Consider the following 14,006-nt stretch of genomic DNA (forward strand, 5'->3'; position numbering starts at 1 on the left):
CTTCACCACCTGCACACACACACACACACACACACACACACACACACGCACACACACACACACACAGCAGGCCGTATGTCACCACAGAAAGATGGAGTTAAATATTATTTAACCCAACTGCAAGAAAGGTGGAATAAATCTCTAGCTAAATTCATGACACTTTCGTATGTATTCGTATACATATACAGTATATAAATAAAAGTCATAATATTATACTTATTATCAGCGCTTACATAGATATTTATCATCTTCTATCCGACTTATTACTTTACACAATATAAAAACATAAACAATGCTGAATTCAACACCGATTTGTCTGTATACGGGTCAATCAATCAATGTGTCGTTGTCAAGGCTGTTGCTTACAGGACATGTAAGTACACTCAGGTTTTCTAGAGAGCTCCAGGAGGTTTACTCCTTCCTTGGTAAAGTACCCGGCATTGAAAATGCTGTGTACTGCACAACACTGCAAGAGGACACTTTGGGTCACGCACGGTGGAAAGGCTGACATAAAACAGCACGCCTATGCTGCATGCATAAGCGCATACATTATGCATGCAGACATGCATGAAACTAATGTGTGTGTGTGTGTGTGTGTGTGTGTGTGTGTGTGTGTGTGTGTGAGTGTGTATGCACCTGAGGCCGCCTGCAGCAGAACTGCCAGCTCAGCAGGGATAAGCAGCGTTGTCACATTCACCACCTCTCTGTTGATGCGATCCTACACACATTGCAAACACACACATTCAACATATACTGTATATTATACACTGATGCTACGTCTTCATCTCTCTCTCAAAGTGTGCGTCTGCTCCATCTCGGACACGTTCACCTCATTTCACCCCCTCACTCACCTCCTCTGCCTTCCTTGCAGGCTCCACCACTGTCTGACAGAAAGACAACAGCATCACACTTCACACATTTGTTCATTTTTAATTTTTTTTAACTTCATTTTCCAAACACAAATACTGCAATTGACACAGACGCAGTGTGCATACCCTCATGTAACGCTGGCGGTTGACGATGAGCAGCACGACGGAGCGGAGCCTGATGAGGTACTTCCTCCTCAGAGCAAACTTTTTTCTGTTCAGGAAAAAGCGTTAACAACGGAAGATGAATTATTCATACAGAGCCAGATAAAGACGTCTTCTACTATAACGTCAATCACTTCAATTAGAACAGACGGCACAATTTGTGAAGCAACTTTGTTTTAGTGGCACTTATAGAGTTAGTTATAGTTTAAATGCATGATGTGTAATTCATCAAAGCGTGACAAGCGATCTCTGAAGCATCATTACAGACTTTAAATGTCTGACCTTGCGTTTATTGCAATTTTAGTGTCCTCTTTAAGCGATTAAGTGCATTTTTACCCATTCAAAGAAATTGTCAGACTGGCAGTGAGTGAGAAATCTATCACCTTGGATGGACGATCACACCCTGAATCCTCTAACCCTGTCTGCTCAGCCGAAGGACAAAAATAAGCAGGTTGTCTGTGATAAGCTTTGACCCATTTGGCTCTCTGAAACCAAACACTAAAGTCTAAATTGCCAAGCTGAAGACTGAAACCCCAGACTGAAGCACGACAGGGCGCTGCCTATTAAAGAAAGCTTAAGCTTTAAAGGGTCAACTTGCAGGAAGAGACTGATGATACTTGTGGCTTTCAGCATGCGCTCTGGAACTAAGGATGATTTAAAAATAGTTTTTTCTTCTCTATTTTCTACATTTAATGGGTAAAACAGAATAATTTCCAGTTTGTAAGTGTGCAATGATAATAAAATAAAACAACCTGATAATAAATATCCTGCTTTAGTGGAGCAGCTCACCACTCTGTGCAGCCTGTATGTACGCTATGAGGGGGCATCCATTTATTTTTAAATGTAAGTTGACTTCAGGGGAACATTACCTGGCCAGGTAGCCTCTGCAGCGAGTTTCAAACCTGATCATACACCGCCGCATCTTGGAAAAATTCTTTTGGACAAAACATGCTCGGGTGTATCTCTGCAGTGTCATGGCGGCGATGTTCAGCAAGCGGTCGCGCTTCCCCTCCAACAACTGATACAGCTCCTCTTTCAAGAACATCTAACACACACACACACAAACAAACTCAAATCTCAGCATCACAGTATTTATTTCTTATGTATGATTCATTTGACCTCATGTTGCACATGTGTATGTTACGGAGAGAGCTCACCTTACTGACTCCCAGCTGATATGAGCCGTTCTTGACCGGACCGAGCTTGTGGAGCATGATGACACAGTTTTCTCCGTCTGCAGGTGGAGGATCCTTCAGGCAGAGCAGGGCTTTGTACCTGTGCGTTCCCACACATACATTTAAAATGACAATCCAATCGGAATTCTGGAGTAATTGTGACTGAGAATGTGTTTTACTGTAACTGACTGTAACTCATCACTGTCAATGTACGAGCACAGATTGTTATTGTAAGTGTCTGACAACGTTATAGAAAGAACCCTACAGAGAAATAATACGTTTTTCTTTAACTTTCGCTTGATGTGGTCTGTTTATTAATGTGTCATGTGACTTGTTATCGGAATGGCAATAACGTGTGATTGTTGAAGAGAGGAGTGCTGATGTTGTCAGAGTTTGAGTACAGAAAGCGTAGCTTCGTGTTAACCAAAAGATTTTCAATCTAAAGTCTGCATATTTAGCTGATTTCTGAGACTTCTCCGAGCGCGACACACAACAACAAACAGATTGGATCAAGCAAAAGATAAAGAAAGTTTTATTTCTCTGTGGAGTTCTCTCTCTATTGTTGTCAGACACTTATAATAACAATCCAAGCTTGTCAGTGGAAAAAACAAGTACTTTTAGTGGACGTACATTGCCAATGAGGAATGATGATTACATTGCAGCCCTAATAATGGCTGCCGTCAGCAGCGTTCTCGCTCAATACTGCACAAATTACAAAAATTGTGGTCCACATTAGTCAATTGGGCACAAAACGTAAGTTGCCCTTTAGGTATTTGTAGTTTTGGTGTGAAACTAATTGACTGTGAATGCTGGACTCTCAAACTGCAGCCAGATGTCAGAGGTGCTATGAGATCAATTGCTCTCCTACTGCAGGAGCTGGCAGGTGCCAGATGGCTCTTCAGCAAGAAGAAATTGGTGTGTGAATTTCACCCACACCAGAAAAAAGGCAATAATTCAAGCAATCGTGTCAATTATTTGACAAAGTCGTGAGTGATAGGAGGAGCAGAAAATATTCTTTTTAGGAAAGGAAGCTGAACAAGAGGCTGAGACAGTCTGTACTGTATTTAAGCTCACATGGTTCAATTAGAGTGCACATTTCTCCTCAATGTAAAGATTGGTAAGTAACCAACCTTGTCAGGAAGCGGTGAAAGTGCATTCTGATTGGATAACCCTCTTTCCTGATGAGGATGGTCTCCATGATGCCAGAGTAATGCAGCTGAGTGTTGACCAGCTCCATGTCAAACCCTCCTGGCTCCTACGCACGTACATACACATACACATAAATACACATGAGCTGCATGTTACAGATCAATCAAAATGCAAAACACTGCAAACCTGCACACACCATCCAACTTGCAAATATACCTTATGATGGTTTGGCTTGATGCATCGCACAAAATAAGGGTTACACCTGTCACAGATAGATGAGAACGAACGGATGGATAAATGAATGTATGATTTGATAAAGGCTTCATACAATAGTCCAGCGCTTTCCAACTTTTCCAACTGAGAGGAAAAGCAACTAAGTAGGGAAATCGGTGGAGCATGGCATGGTTTTACAGTTGAAGCTACATATTAACAGATCCCCCGAGGCCTCGTTTTTTTTTCATCTATAAGAGACGTGACTAAGCTCAAATCAGGCAAATAAGATTCATCTTCCCGAGATAGATGGCTCCTACAAACACTGACACACACTGAGGCTTATACGACGCCAGAACTGATCTCTAATCACTTCAGTCTACATTTTTCAGGACTCATTGTCTATTTAGGCACAAGGCCTTAATCCAGTATGTGTCACTCTCTCTTTCACTACTTCCCACATCATACACACTCTCTACATCCTGTAGTACCTCGCAGTGTCTGACAGGTGCAATCAGTGGCACCCGCAGCTGTAATCCTGTACGCATTTCGTTGTTTCCGCCGAACTGTTTTTATGATGCTGCATAATGAGAGAATCCGTTGCTTTTGGGCTTAACGCCGACAGTTGGCTAGTCACCTTGCGCACGCTTTCCGAGGCTGAGGCCCCAGCAGTGGAATTTTGTTTTGTAAGGTTAAACGGCATATTACGTTAGATAAAAACATTGTTAATTTTGGAAATGAAAGTTTGACTTTTAGAATTAACAACACAATGAATAGGCATGTCGAATGTTTATTTAGATTTAGAATAACACTGATGTTATTGATGTGTGTGTGTGCCTATATATATATATATATATATATATATATATATATATATATAAATGATTGTATGCTTAAATGTTTATAATGTCAAATCTTTGAACATTAGCCAACGTGCTAAAAAATATCCAAATAAAAATAGAAAATCTATTCAAATGAATGAAGCTTCAGACTGTAGGTACAGTTTTACATTTTGTCTTATGATGATGAGTTTCATATTACTGATTAAGAGGACACTCCGTTCAGTATTTGTCGCTGTCCAACGACGGGGGGTGCTGAATTAAAGTTGCCGTGGCATATTGTGAAGGGAGGGAAGGGCTTTCAAAACACGGTAGCTCCAGGGCCTAAAGGCTTCTCACTATATAGTAGCCTACTATTTAGCTTGGTTGGTTTTGTTTTCCAGGCATGTTGGCTGGTCTTAGAAATACGTTGTATTTGTAACACAAAAAAACATGAATCAATGTCTCTCTCTCTTGCATGCTATGAGGAGTGCGTATTTAAGCTCGAGGGAACCGAGACGCAGCCAATAAGCGGGCGGTTCTTGTGCGTACTATGAAACAGAATCCTGCCAACGCCACTGCATGCAATGTCCCTCTGCCTTCTTAGGAGCAAAGCGTACAGTTAATGTGGGAATGTGTGATGGCACCAGATACATTTCACACTTAAAATTTGGACACGCAAATGAGACGAAGGAAGGCAACTATAGCACTAATCAGTGGCAAATAGGGAGCGCTTTCGAACACATTACACTTTTTTCCACTGATGTTATGAAGGTGTGTCAGAGGTTTGTCCTAAAGGTTTAATGTTTTACTCAAACCTTTCCATCTTCTCCAGAAGCTCCTGCAGGCTGCTCTGGAACTTTGCGCTGACCGTGTTGGCCTGATGACGGCGAGCCGCGCTGCTGCGCCGCACGTTAGACGCAGACTCTGAATGCTTTAAAAAGAGGCTGGATACCATCTGTAAACACACACAGACACACACACACACACACACACACACACACACACACACACAATGCAGAAGACAAAGAGGTAAACCAAAGCGTGAACAGTCAATCCTGAGAAACATGTCATGTAATAGATAGAATTTGTAGTAGCTATGTTTGAATATGAAATGAGTTTCAAACAGGAGATGACAAAAGTATTTAGCACTAGTTCAACTTAATGTAAACTAAAAATGTATTCCCAACACAAAACAATAATTACTAAAGAGGTTGTTGGATATTTCTTAACAGAAAAGTAAAAAGAATATTGTGCCGGACCACCACAACACAGGATGATGAGTAACAATCATGATATTAAAGATGTAATTAAAGATGACTTGTGGAATAAAGACAAAAGTGCGTTTGAATATCTCACTCTGTTCTTGCTCTGGATGAAGAGGTCTAAAACATCCTGGCGAACCATGTCGAAGTTCTTATCCAAGAATTTGTGCACCTGCACCACAGATCAATAGTAAAATGTGAGAACCAAATTCACACCAGGACCTCGTGATGTCCGATTCAACAACAGACAAACAAACATTCAACAGCCCTGTGCACATAAAGCCGAGGTGGAGAATAAAAAGCCACGAGACTCCTTTGACTTCGGTAAATCCGAACTTACTTTTTAAAGAACCAAAGTCACACAATAACACAAACAAACTAACCGACAGTAGAGTAAATATATATGCTACTTGGTTCATGATGTTTGTTTTTAGTATTCTTTGGTAAAACAACTGAGAAAAAAGTAAAAGATTTTCAAACAGTTTTTGAAAAAAGAAAGACAATTAGATGACGAAAGAAGGACATAAATAAAGAAGCGTACCTGGTACGTGACTTTCCCAGCAAAGTGTTTCAGGGTGAACTCTGGCAGTGGCATCTTTGGCCTTGCATACAGCGGGTTGTTTCCATGGTGATAGTGGCACTTCTGAAGGAAGGTGTGGTCTGTTGCCTAGCAATGATTGTAGACGGTTAGCGGTTGTTGAGCCACGGATACTAAATGTCTACAGCACGAACACATGCCGCCTGTGTGTGTTCAGCAGATTGTTACTCGTGTATAGCAGCGTGTTCATATTTCACTCCGAGCGTCAGAGACGTTTCATAATAAGTTTATCTCAAGAGTCAGTTTCTCACATTACGAGCCCCGGGAATAATGATAACGGCAGGTAGGCAATTAGACGAGCATGTGGGATCGTTTTTTTTATTGATCTGAACTGGCTACGATAGACTCAGACTCCTGGTTTATGAGAAATCTAAAGTGAGATGTTTTCTTTTTTTACTCAATTTCTTTTCAAAACCGAGGTATGGAATATTTCAATCATGTTATTGTCAGCTCTTTTTCACAGTACACCGAAATAATGTAAGGTCTAAAAAAAGTTTCTTGAAATCTAATCTAACTTCATTTTTTAGTAGAAATGATTTCCAATAACTTTGGAAATGAGTTTAGTTTCGACAAGTGTGGATGTACCTGAGGGAAAGCGCACTGGTCGTCCAGTATGCGCAGTATCCCATGAGGCTTAGCAGCGATGAGGTCGAGACAGGCCTGGTTGTGGCTGAAGGGCTGCTGCTGCCACTTGATCTGCTCCCGCATGTACTCCTCCTACACACACAGCACAAGAGTTCATCAGGTTTGGCGAGTATCAAACTCTTCTAACTGTTTTCTCTTTTCTCTTCAGCTGAAGTATTGCTGTGTCCACTATAGTTTGTGAGAGTTAATGACCTTGTGGGTTTATGAGAGCTTTTCTGAAATGAGTCACGTTACAAACAAGGCTGTTTATACAATGATATTTTCACTCTTCATGAACAGTTTTTTTACTAAAAACAAAAGCGATGTCAGGTTCAGATCTAGATTTATGGCTTTAGGTGTATATTTATTAACCGAGTAAGCATTCATTTGGTGTTTTGCAGACCAAAAGATATCGACATTTTGTTTAAAACAATGCTACATTTGATTGAGAAGTTTTTAACTGTTGTTTCAACAGCATCATAATCAGAAAGTTTACTGTATAGGGACACAGCAAACAAAGCTACTAAAGAAAGTTAGAAATCAGATTTACATGAACTTTAGCAACTGCACATAATCAGATTTCTTCCCTATTCCCAATATTATTTAAAACACCTTATAATACACTGATATATATCCCTTGGGGAGCACATAGAGTGGACAGGCCCACTAACAATTCATCAGGCAGAGACCGGGTTATAGCGAGTGATTCAGATTGGTATTCCCTTTTGTTCAAATACGATCTTACATCAACACACAAGTGGTGTCATTTTGCCCTCAAAAAGGCAAACCCATCCACATCATGGTTTTCCATTTTATAAAAATAATATGTTTATTCTTCTTTCTCAAAATAAAATCCTGTTCATACAGGCATACAGGGGTTATTTGACCACGTCCGCCATTAATAGATGTATCTGTGCCTCATCTTTGACGACGCCTCTCAAAGGAAATAACGGTGCACACTCTGATGCTACAAGTGGAATTTCTGAAAATATTCACCCCGACCGAAGTTTTACACAAGCTCTGTTTTCAGTGACCTAAAATGCCAATTGGGTGCGGACAAAAGCCCAAAATGCATGAAAAAACGACTTTTACAAAAACACCTGTGTACGTGTGGACAAGGCCTTATTTTCTTTGGTATTTTTGTCATATGCAGATATATATGCTGAGTTATATGTATGATATGATGTTGTCCAATGTCAAGTCTCTATTTGATCCTATGACGAGTTGAGACGATGGTGTGTGTGTGTGTGTGTGTGTGTGTGTGTGTGTGTGCGCGCGCTTTATTACCAGTAACTAAAGTGCACTGGGCCCCTCGTAACTACCTGACGCCACTGCAGGCTACTTTTCTCATAGTTTCAATAAAATTGGTTTTGAATGCAATGATGCGTCGCTACTTTTAACTATCTTTCCTTTTAAAAAATGATAACGTGAATACATGGCCAAGAGATGTCTTTCCCCAGGAGACATCTATCCTGTGAAATCAGGTTTCTCTCTTCCCTTGCCTCTTGCGTTCTTGTAAACATAGAGTTTAAGAAATCAGGTTACTGTAGAAGGCGGACTGTAACTCAATTACTAAACTGTATGTGAACACACTGAATACTTATATTGCAATGTGCAGCTAGGACCTATCTCATGATTATAGCGAGCTGTCTTTTAAACTTTTCTTTCATACTTTTCAACCACATTCAGACTGGTTTTAAACTAGATGTCTTTTGACAAGCAAATTTGCAAATCCATCCTCACTGGGAGAATACGAATAGTATGGAAATATGGACTTGTAGTTTCCCTGACCTGCTCCTCCTGGAAGACGACCCTGTTAAAGAAGAACTGCAAAGTTTCATTGGCGTAGTTGATGCACAGCTGCTCAAAACTGTTCACCTGTAGCTCCTGGAGGGTAAAGAGAGGAGACAATGGGGGAGCGGGGGAGTTGAGTCAACATGGGTCAGCTCAGACGCATCAGCGCTGTGACATTATAGAGCGAGATCATTTTTCAGCTTGACCTCGAATCCATAGATGTCCAATATGGAGACGGAGAGGGCTTCGTTGCGAGGGTAGACCCGTCCATTGATGCGCTCTGTCAGCCAACTAAACAGCAGCGAGTAGAGGATCTTGGCAACGGCATCTCTATGAAAAACACACAATAAGGTTTCTATGGAAACAGAAAACCCGGTTCCTATGGAAACAGAGGACATCTGAAAAATCTCTCCCCCAGCCCTGACGTCCTTTGTCCTCGCATGCCTCTACCACAGATTGGAAGAGAATATCAAAGGCGCCTCATTCCCTCTCAGTAGTCTCCTGGTATGTTTTTTTGTTTTGTTTAAATGAGGACATTAAAAAGCCTCAAACAAGACTGTCAGATACGCTTTTTTTTCAGGTCACTCCATGCAGAAGTAGGTTGTGTTTAATTTAACAGATACTATATTCAGACTCACTCACCTGGCATCCACAGCACTCTCCACTGTGAGCGGAGTGAAGATCTTCTCCCTTATTGTATCCTGAGGGACCAAACACATCTGTTATCTGACAACACCTCTCTAATTGTTATAATATAATTGCCTAAATCTACAGTCTAGTGTTCTGCTCACTGTCAGTTTGAAGGTGACAGACTTCTGCAGGCCCTCAGGTGAGACCTGCAGCAGCTCAGCGACCACCCTGATCTCCTGCGCGCTCACCACCGACGCAACCTCCTGACCCTCAGCCTGCAGGGACGCACACCCACAAGTACGGAGGCATAGACAATCATTATCACCGTCATCTATCAACATCATCATTATCATTCAGCTGTGAAATTAAATGCAGTTAAAGCCTGTGTGTGTGTGTGGGTGTGTGTGTGTGTGTGTGTGTGTGTGTGTGTGTGTGGCAGAGTGACCTGGTGTGGCTGGAAGTAGACGTTCCCCAGATGAAGGACAGAGGACAGCAGTCTGTAGATGCTAGTTTGCTCCTCTGGGGTAAAACACAGGATGTCCATGGCACTCAGCAGACGCCTGAAGTCCTCCCCGTCATCCTTTCCCTCTATGGTACAATCTCCTCCCTGCACTCATGCACACACATCACACACACGGACACACTGTTATCAACAACGACATCCTCAGCCTGTTTAATCACTGCTCTAATTAAGGAGAATACTTATCAGCAGCTGAAAGTCTTGTTTTTGCAGACCTCTGGGGATTCAACTTCTCACCTTGATGCAGCGATGTAGAAGTATTATCCAGGGAGTGTTAGTACACTGCGACATCACGGCTGGCTGTGGTAATTGGTGCAATTAGCGCACGATTCTGACCACACTTTCAGCCGCAGAGGCCGCAGTGAAATGTTACACTACTACTGTTTAAAAAAAAAAAAAGAGCCACATGTGCTGGTAGTAACCACCACCAATAACGGCGTGATTAGTCAAGGATCTTTTGGCATGAGCAACGTGTTGCATTGTGTTTCATCACATCTCATGAAGTGGTACAAAGCAATCCAAGAGAGGAAACCGGCTCAATGACGGCAGCAAGTTGTGCAGGAACAGGGACCTTTGAGACACACGAGGGAGCCTGAATGTTCTTATCGTTCTGATAACTGTATCCTACGCATAGCATTCATTCTAATATGAAAGGCTAGCGTTCATTCTGTTTGTTTTACTGATAAGAGGAATCAAAAAGAACGAGATGTTTACCCTGCATAAGGCATTTATTTGGTCTCAATTATAAAGTATTTAACGTGTGTGTTTTCAATAACATGCATAAAACAAAGTTGTGATTTATTAAAAGTATACCTCTTCAAAATGTCTGGTTTACCTATTCAAGATAATATAAGGTGATGCGGAAATGACAATACAAAAAGATTTGGAACGTTCATTTACGCACAAATTCACTCTTCTTCCGATATACAGATAAGGCCTATTGTGAATGGTTATAATGTGCAGATGTTTAGCATGTTCAACTTCATAGATTAGCGTGTTAGCACATTTGCTAACTATAATTTAACACAAAATACAGCTGAGGCTTTTTAGGAATGTACTGTATTTGGTCAAAAACCAAAGTATTGGAAAAATCCTATTTTTTAATTTTACTGCAAGAAGCTCACCAAAGTTATAACAATTCACTCTGAGGGAATCATTACTGGAGACATGCCACAATGTTACATCTATTCTTCTCACTATTTTACATTATTCCCTCATTTGTGAAATGTTGGATAGCTTAAGATCATCGGGCCTCAGAAAATTACTCAAACGAAACAATCTGAGAAGGTAAAATCCCTCTATGGTTAAACTACTCACAACTCATAGACACATGCAACATGATGAAGGGGTCACAAGAAGACGTTGCTTTGTTTGAGGGGTCAAAATATTAGAAATCAGCAAATTACATTCATTACTCAAAATATCTCAGATACAAAAACTCTAGACTGCAAAGGTTCTTTACTCTGTATTTGGGTACCGCAATGAGTTTTATGCTTGTGCCATTAATCAATTTGTAAAATAAATATGACATTTTCAGAAAATTGACATCTCATTTGTTAATGTGACTGTGAAATTGATTACAATGACCACTCCCTATATCTGTGTATGTGTGTGTGTGTGTGTTTCATTTTTTGCACCTGATTCAGATAGTAGTAAGTCTCAGCTTCCTGCAGATACAGTGAGCGCTTTTCATGAGGAGGAAGACCTGCCAACATCTCATAGAAGATGTGATAGTTCCTCTCCGATTTGGCCTGTGGATGAAAACACACAAGCACAAACACACACACACACACACACACAGACACACAGCATACGTAAATCAACTATCATGTGGATTTGTTTGCATACACACTGACAAAAGCTCCCGAATTTATATTTGTGGTGGTAGATTTACTGAATTGGAAACAACGCTGAAGAAAAGACAAATGGATGGATGACTGATGAACAGACTGGGCTGTGTAAAGATGGAGGGGAACATGTTTGACACCTCTCTTCCTGTCTTCCTCTACAATCTCCTCATTCTCACAATGACTCATTGGTAAGAAGACTCCAGGTGACCTGCCAAGTGTGTGTGTGTTTGAGTCCATGTCTGTGTTTTTCACCTGAAAGACGATGCGAGACTTCTCCAACAGGTACTGAGACGTTATGGCACCGCTGATTACACCTCTTGTAAATGACACACATACACACACACACACACACACACACACACACACACACAGTAACAGGTCATGCATGTGTAATGTCCTCGGATCTTTTCTGGTCCAGCAGAAGATCAACTACTCCTCTAACTGTGTCACTGCAACATGTTAGCATGGTCTCCACTAAGCCCACTGTGTGTGTGTGTGTGTGAGACATGTGTGACCAGACGACTATTCAGATTCAAACTAACAAGCTGCTTTTTAGCTTTACAAGCACTCGTGTTTATCCCGGAGAAGCTACAGCTAATCTGCACTCTTGTTGTAGACAAATGTCAGATCAGATATTAATGTAAATATTGTTTAATTCTGAGCCATGACATACAGTAACTAATTGTAATTGTATTCTTGTTTTGTGCAATTAAAAAAGGTGAAAATCTGATGCTGCCTGCTGTACTAACGATGACCACGCTGGATTTGATTTTAATGTGTATTTCTATATATGATCAAATTACTTGTTTCTATATTATCTAGATTCTCTACTTTTCTTAAATCTTGAAACAGTCGCTGACATTTATTCTTCTCATGATCACGTTGGTAAAAGGTATAAGTACTCACTCCTCCATGTAGATCTGCGTGTATTTGCCAAAGCGTGAAGAGTTGTCATTGCGCACTGTTTTGGCATTCCCAAAAGACTCCAAAAGGGGCGTGGCCTCAAGGATCTGACCAATCACCACAGACAGACATGTTACCATTGATACCTTCATAAGGGTTGGTGGTTGTCATTAGAGCAAAAACAAGCAGAGGGATACTTTACCTCTATCTGATGGGAGAAGGACAGATGGATAAGATAGGATAACAGTGTTAGCTTAAATGACCACACTATGGAGTGTACTTGTTAGCATGCATGTCCTGATACTGTGTATATCTACCTGTTGTGTGACGTTGCATTTGTGATGTATGGCTGTCAAGTATCGCAGGATCAGTTTAGTAGCTTCAGTCTTTCCTGACCCACTTTCACCGCTGTAATAGCAAAAACTGTTAACATGAGTCTCTCACACTTTTTCTTCATTACGCATAAAGAGGATTTTACACACTGTGAACACAGTAATAAAACTAGTCAGACAATGTGCGTTGTCAAAACAATTCAACCTGAGTATATCGTATTTCACTGTTTATAAGACAGCTTCAAGTTTTAATGTTTTATACAAGTGTTGCTGGTTGAAATGAAGTGCAAATTCAAAATACAAAAACAGCTTTTCATACCTGATCACAATACACTGGTCCTTTTTGGCATCCATCATGGTGGTATATGAGAGACTAGCAATGGCAAAAAGATGACTGCAACACAACAAAACATTTTTTAATGAAAAAACACATTTGTATTCTCATTGGTTGTATGTGCGTGACTGTGTTTGTGTGTGAGATGTGAAGTGGTAGTGAAATCTATAACCAAACTCTCCCCTGGCAACCAACCAACAGCAGTGTAAGATGAGCCTCTTGGTAACACCTGAGAGTGCTGGCATTTACACCTCTATTTACCGTCATATTGCATCTCAGAGCACAGCTTAAGACACATGTAGACAGATGTAGTACAACCGTAGAATCACACACAGGGACTCACAGACCCAAAGGTCACAGTGAAAGGAGAGTTTTGTTGGTGTATCTTGTTCGAAACAAGAAAGGCCATCTGAGAGCTAAATGTGTTAATTAAAGAGAAAATGTTGGACCTAGATATGTTTTAAAATACACATAGTGATAGGCAATCATGGGTAGATGTGGTATATTATCATTCAACTGAAAAAAAAGTGAAAATATTAAAATAAGTCTAATTGGAATGTTGAAATCTTCTAAAAAATACTTTCTCAGAAACAAATATAAATCCCGTATTCTATGGCCAGTGGCCTAATTTCAGATTTTATAGAAATGTGCAAACACATATTAAGGTCTAAACAACACATAGACAGACTAATCAGACTGAAAACATATGCTAATTTCCCAGGTCTAACACACACACACACACACACACACACACACACACACACACACACACA

At 40.6% G+C, this 14,006-nt stretch overlaps 1 protein-coding gene across 1 annotated transcript in view; it reads right to left on the reverse strand.

Moving 5' to 3' along the window:
* Nucleotides 1-14,006, reverse strand: part of myo15ab (myosin XVAb) — a 44,351-nt gene that overhangs the window by 20,999 nt on the left and 9,346 nt on the right. The window contains exons 11-32 of the mRNA XM_031862979.1: nucleotides 13,219-13,293; nucleotides 12,885-12,975; nucleotides 12,770-12,775; nucleotides 12,571-12,674; nucleotides 11,917-11,980; nucleotides 11,452-11,565; nucleotides 9,740-9,901; nucleotides 9,456-9,569; nucleotides 9,307-9,365; nucleotides 8,871-8,994; nucleotides 8,662-8,757; nucleotides 6,832-6,963; nucleotides 6,190-6,315; nucleotides 5,743-5,820; nucleotides 5,202-5,341; nucleotides 3,572-3,617; nucleotides 3,337-3,461; nucleotides 2,189-2,306; nucleotides 1,901-2,076; nucleotides 996-1,080; nucleotides 852-884; nucleotides 637-718 (exon numbers count right to left, since the gene is read on the reverse strand). Of these exons, the coding sequence (XP_031718839.1) occupies nucleotides 637-718; nucleotides 852-884; nucleotides 996-1,080; nucleotides 1,901-2,076; nucleotides 2,189-2,306; nucleotides 3,337-3,461; nucleotides 3,572-3,617; nucleotides 5,202-5,341; nucleotides 5,743-5,820; nucleotides 6,190-6,315; nucleotides 6,832-6,963; nucleotides 8,662-8,757; nucleotides 8,871-8,994; nucleotides 9,307-9,365; nucleotides 9,456-9,569; nucleotides 9,740-9,901; nucleotides 11,452-11,565; nucleotides 11,917-11,980; nucleotides 12,571-12,674; nucleotides 12,770-12,775; nucleotides 12,885-12,975; nucleotides 13,219-13,293 (2,150 nt within the window). The remainder of the gene's footprint in view (nucleotides 1-636; nucleotides 719-851; nucleotides 885-995; nucleotides 1,081-1,900; nucleotides 2,077-2,188; nucleotides 2,307-3,336; nucleotides 3,462-3,571; nucleotides 3,618-5,201; nucleotides 5,342-5,742; nucleotides 5,821-6,189; nucleotides 6,316-6,831; nucleotides 6,964-8,661; nucleotides 8,758-8,870; nucleotides 8,995-9,306; nucleotides 9,366-9,455; nucleotides 9,570-9,739; nucleotides 9,902-11,451; nucleotides 11,566-11,916; nucleotides 11,981-12,570; nucleotides 12,675-12,769; nucleotides 12,776-12,884; nucleotides 12,976-13,218; nucleotides 13,294-14,006) is intronic.

This window comes from Anarrhichthys ocellatus, unplaced genomic scaffold (assembly GCF_004355925.1).
Source record: "Anarrhichthys ocellatus isolate YVR2014 unplaced genomic scaffold, GSC_Weel_1.0 scaffold28, whole genome shotgun sequence".
In the NCBI taxonomy this organism is placed as follows: Eukaryota; Metazoa; Chordata; class Actinopteri; order Perciformes; family Anarhichadidae; genus Anarrhichthys; species Anarrhichthys ocellatus.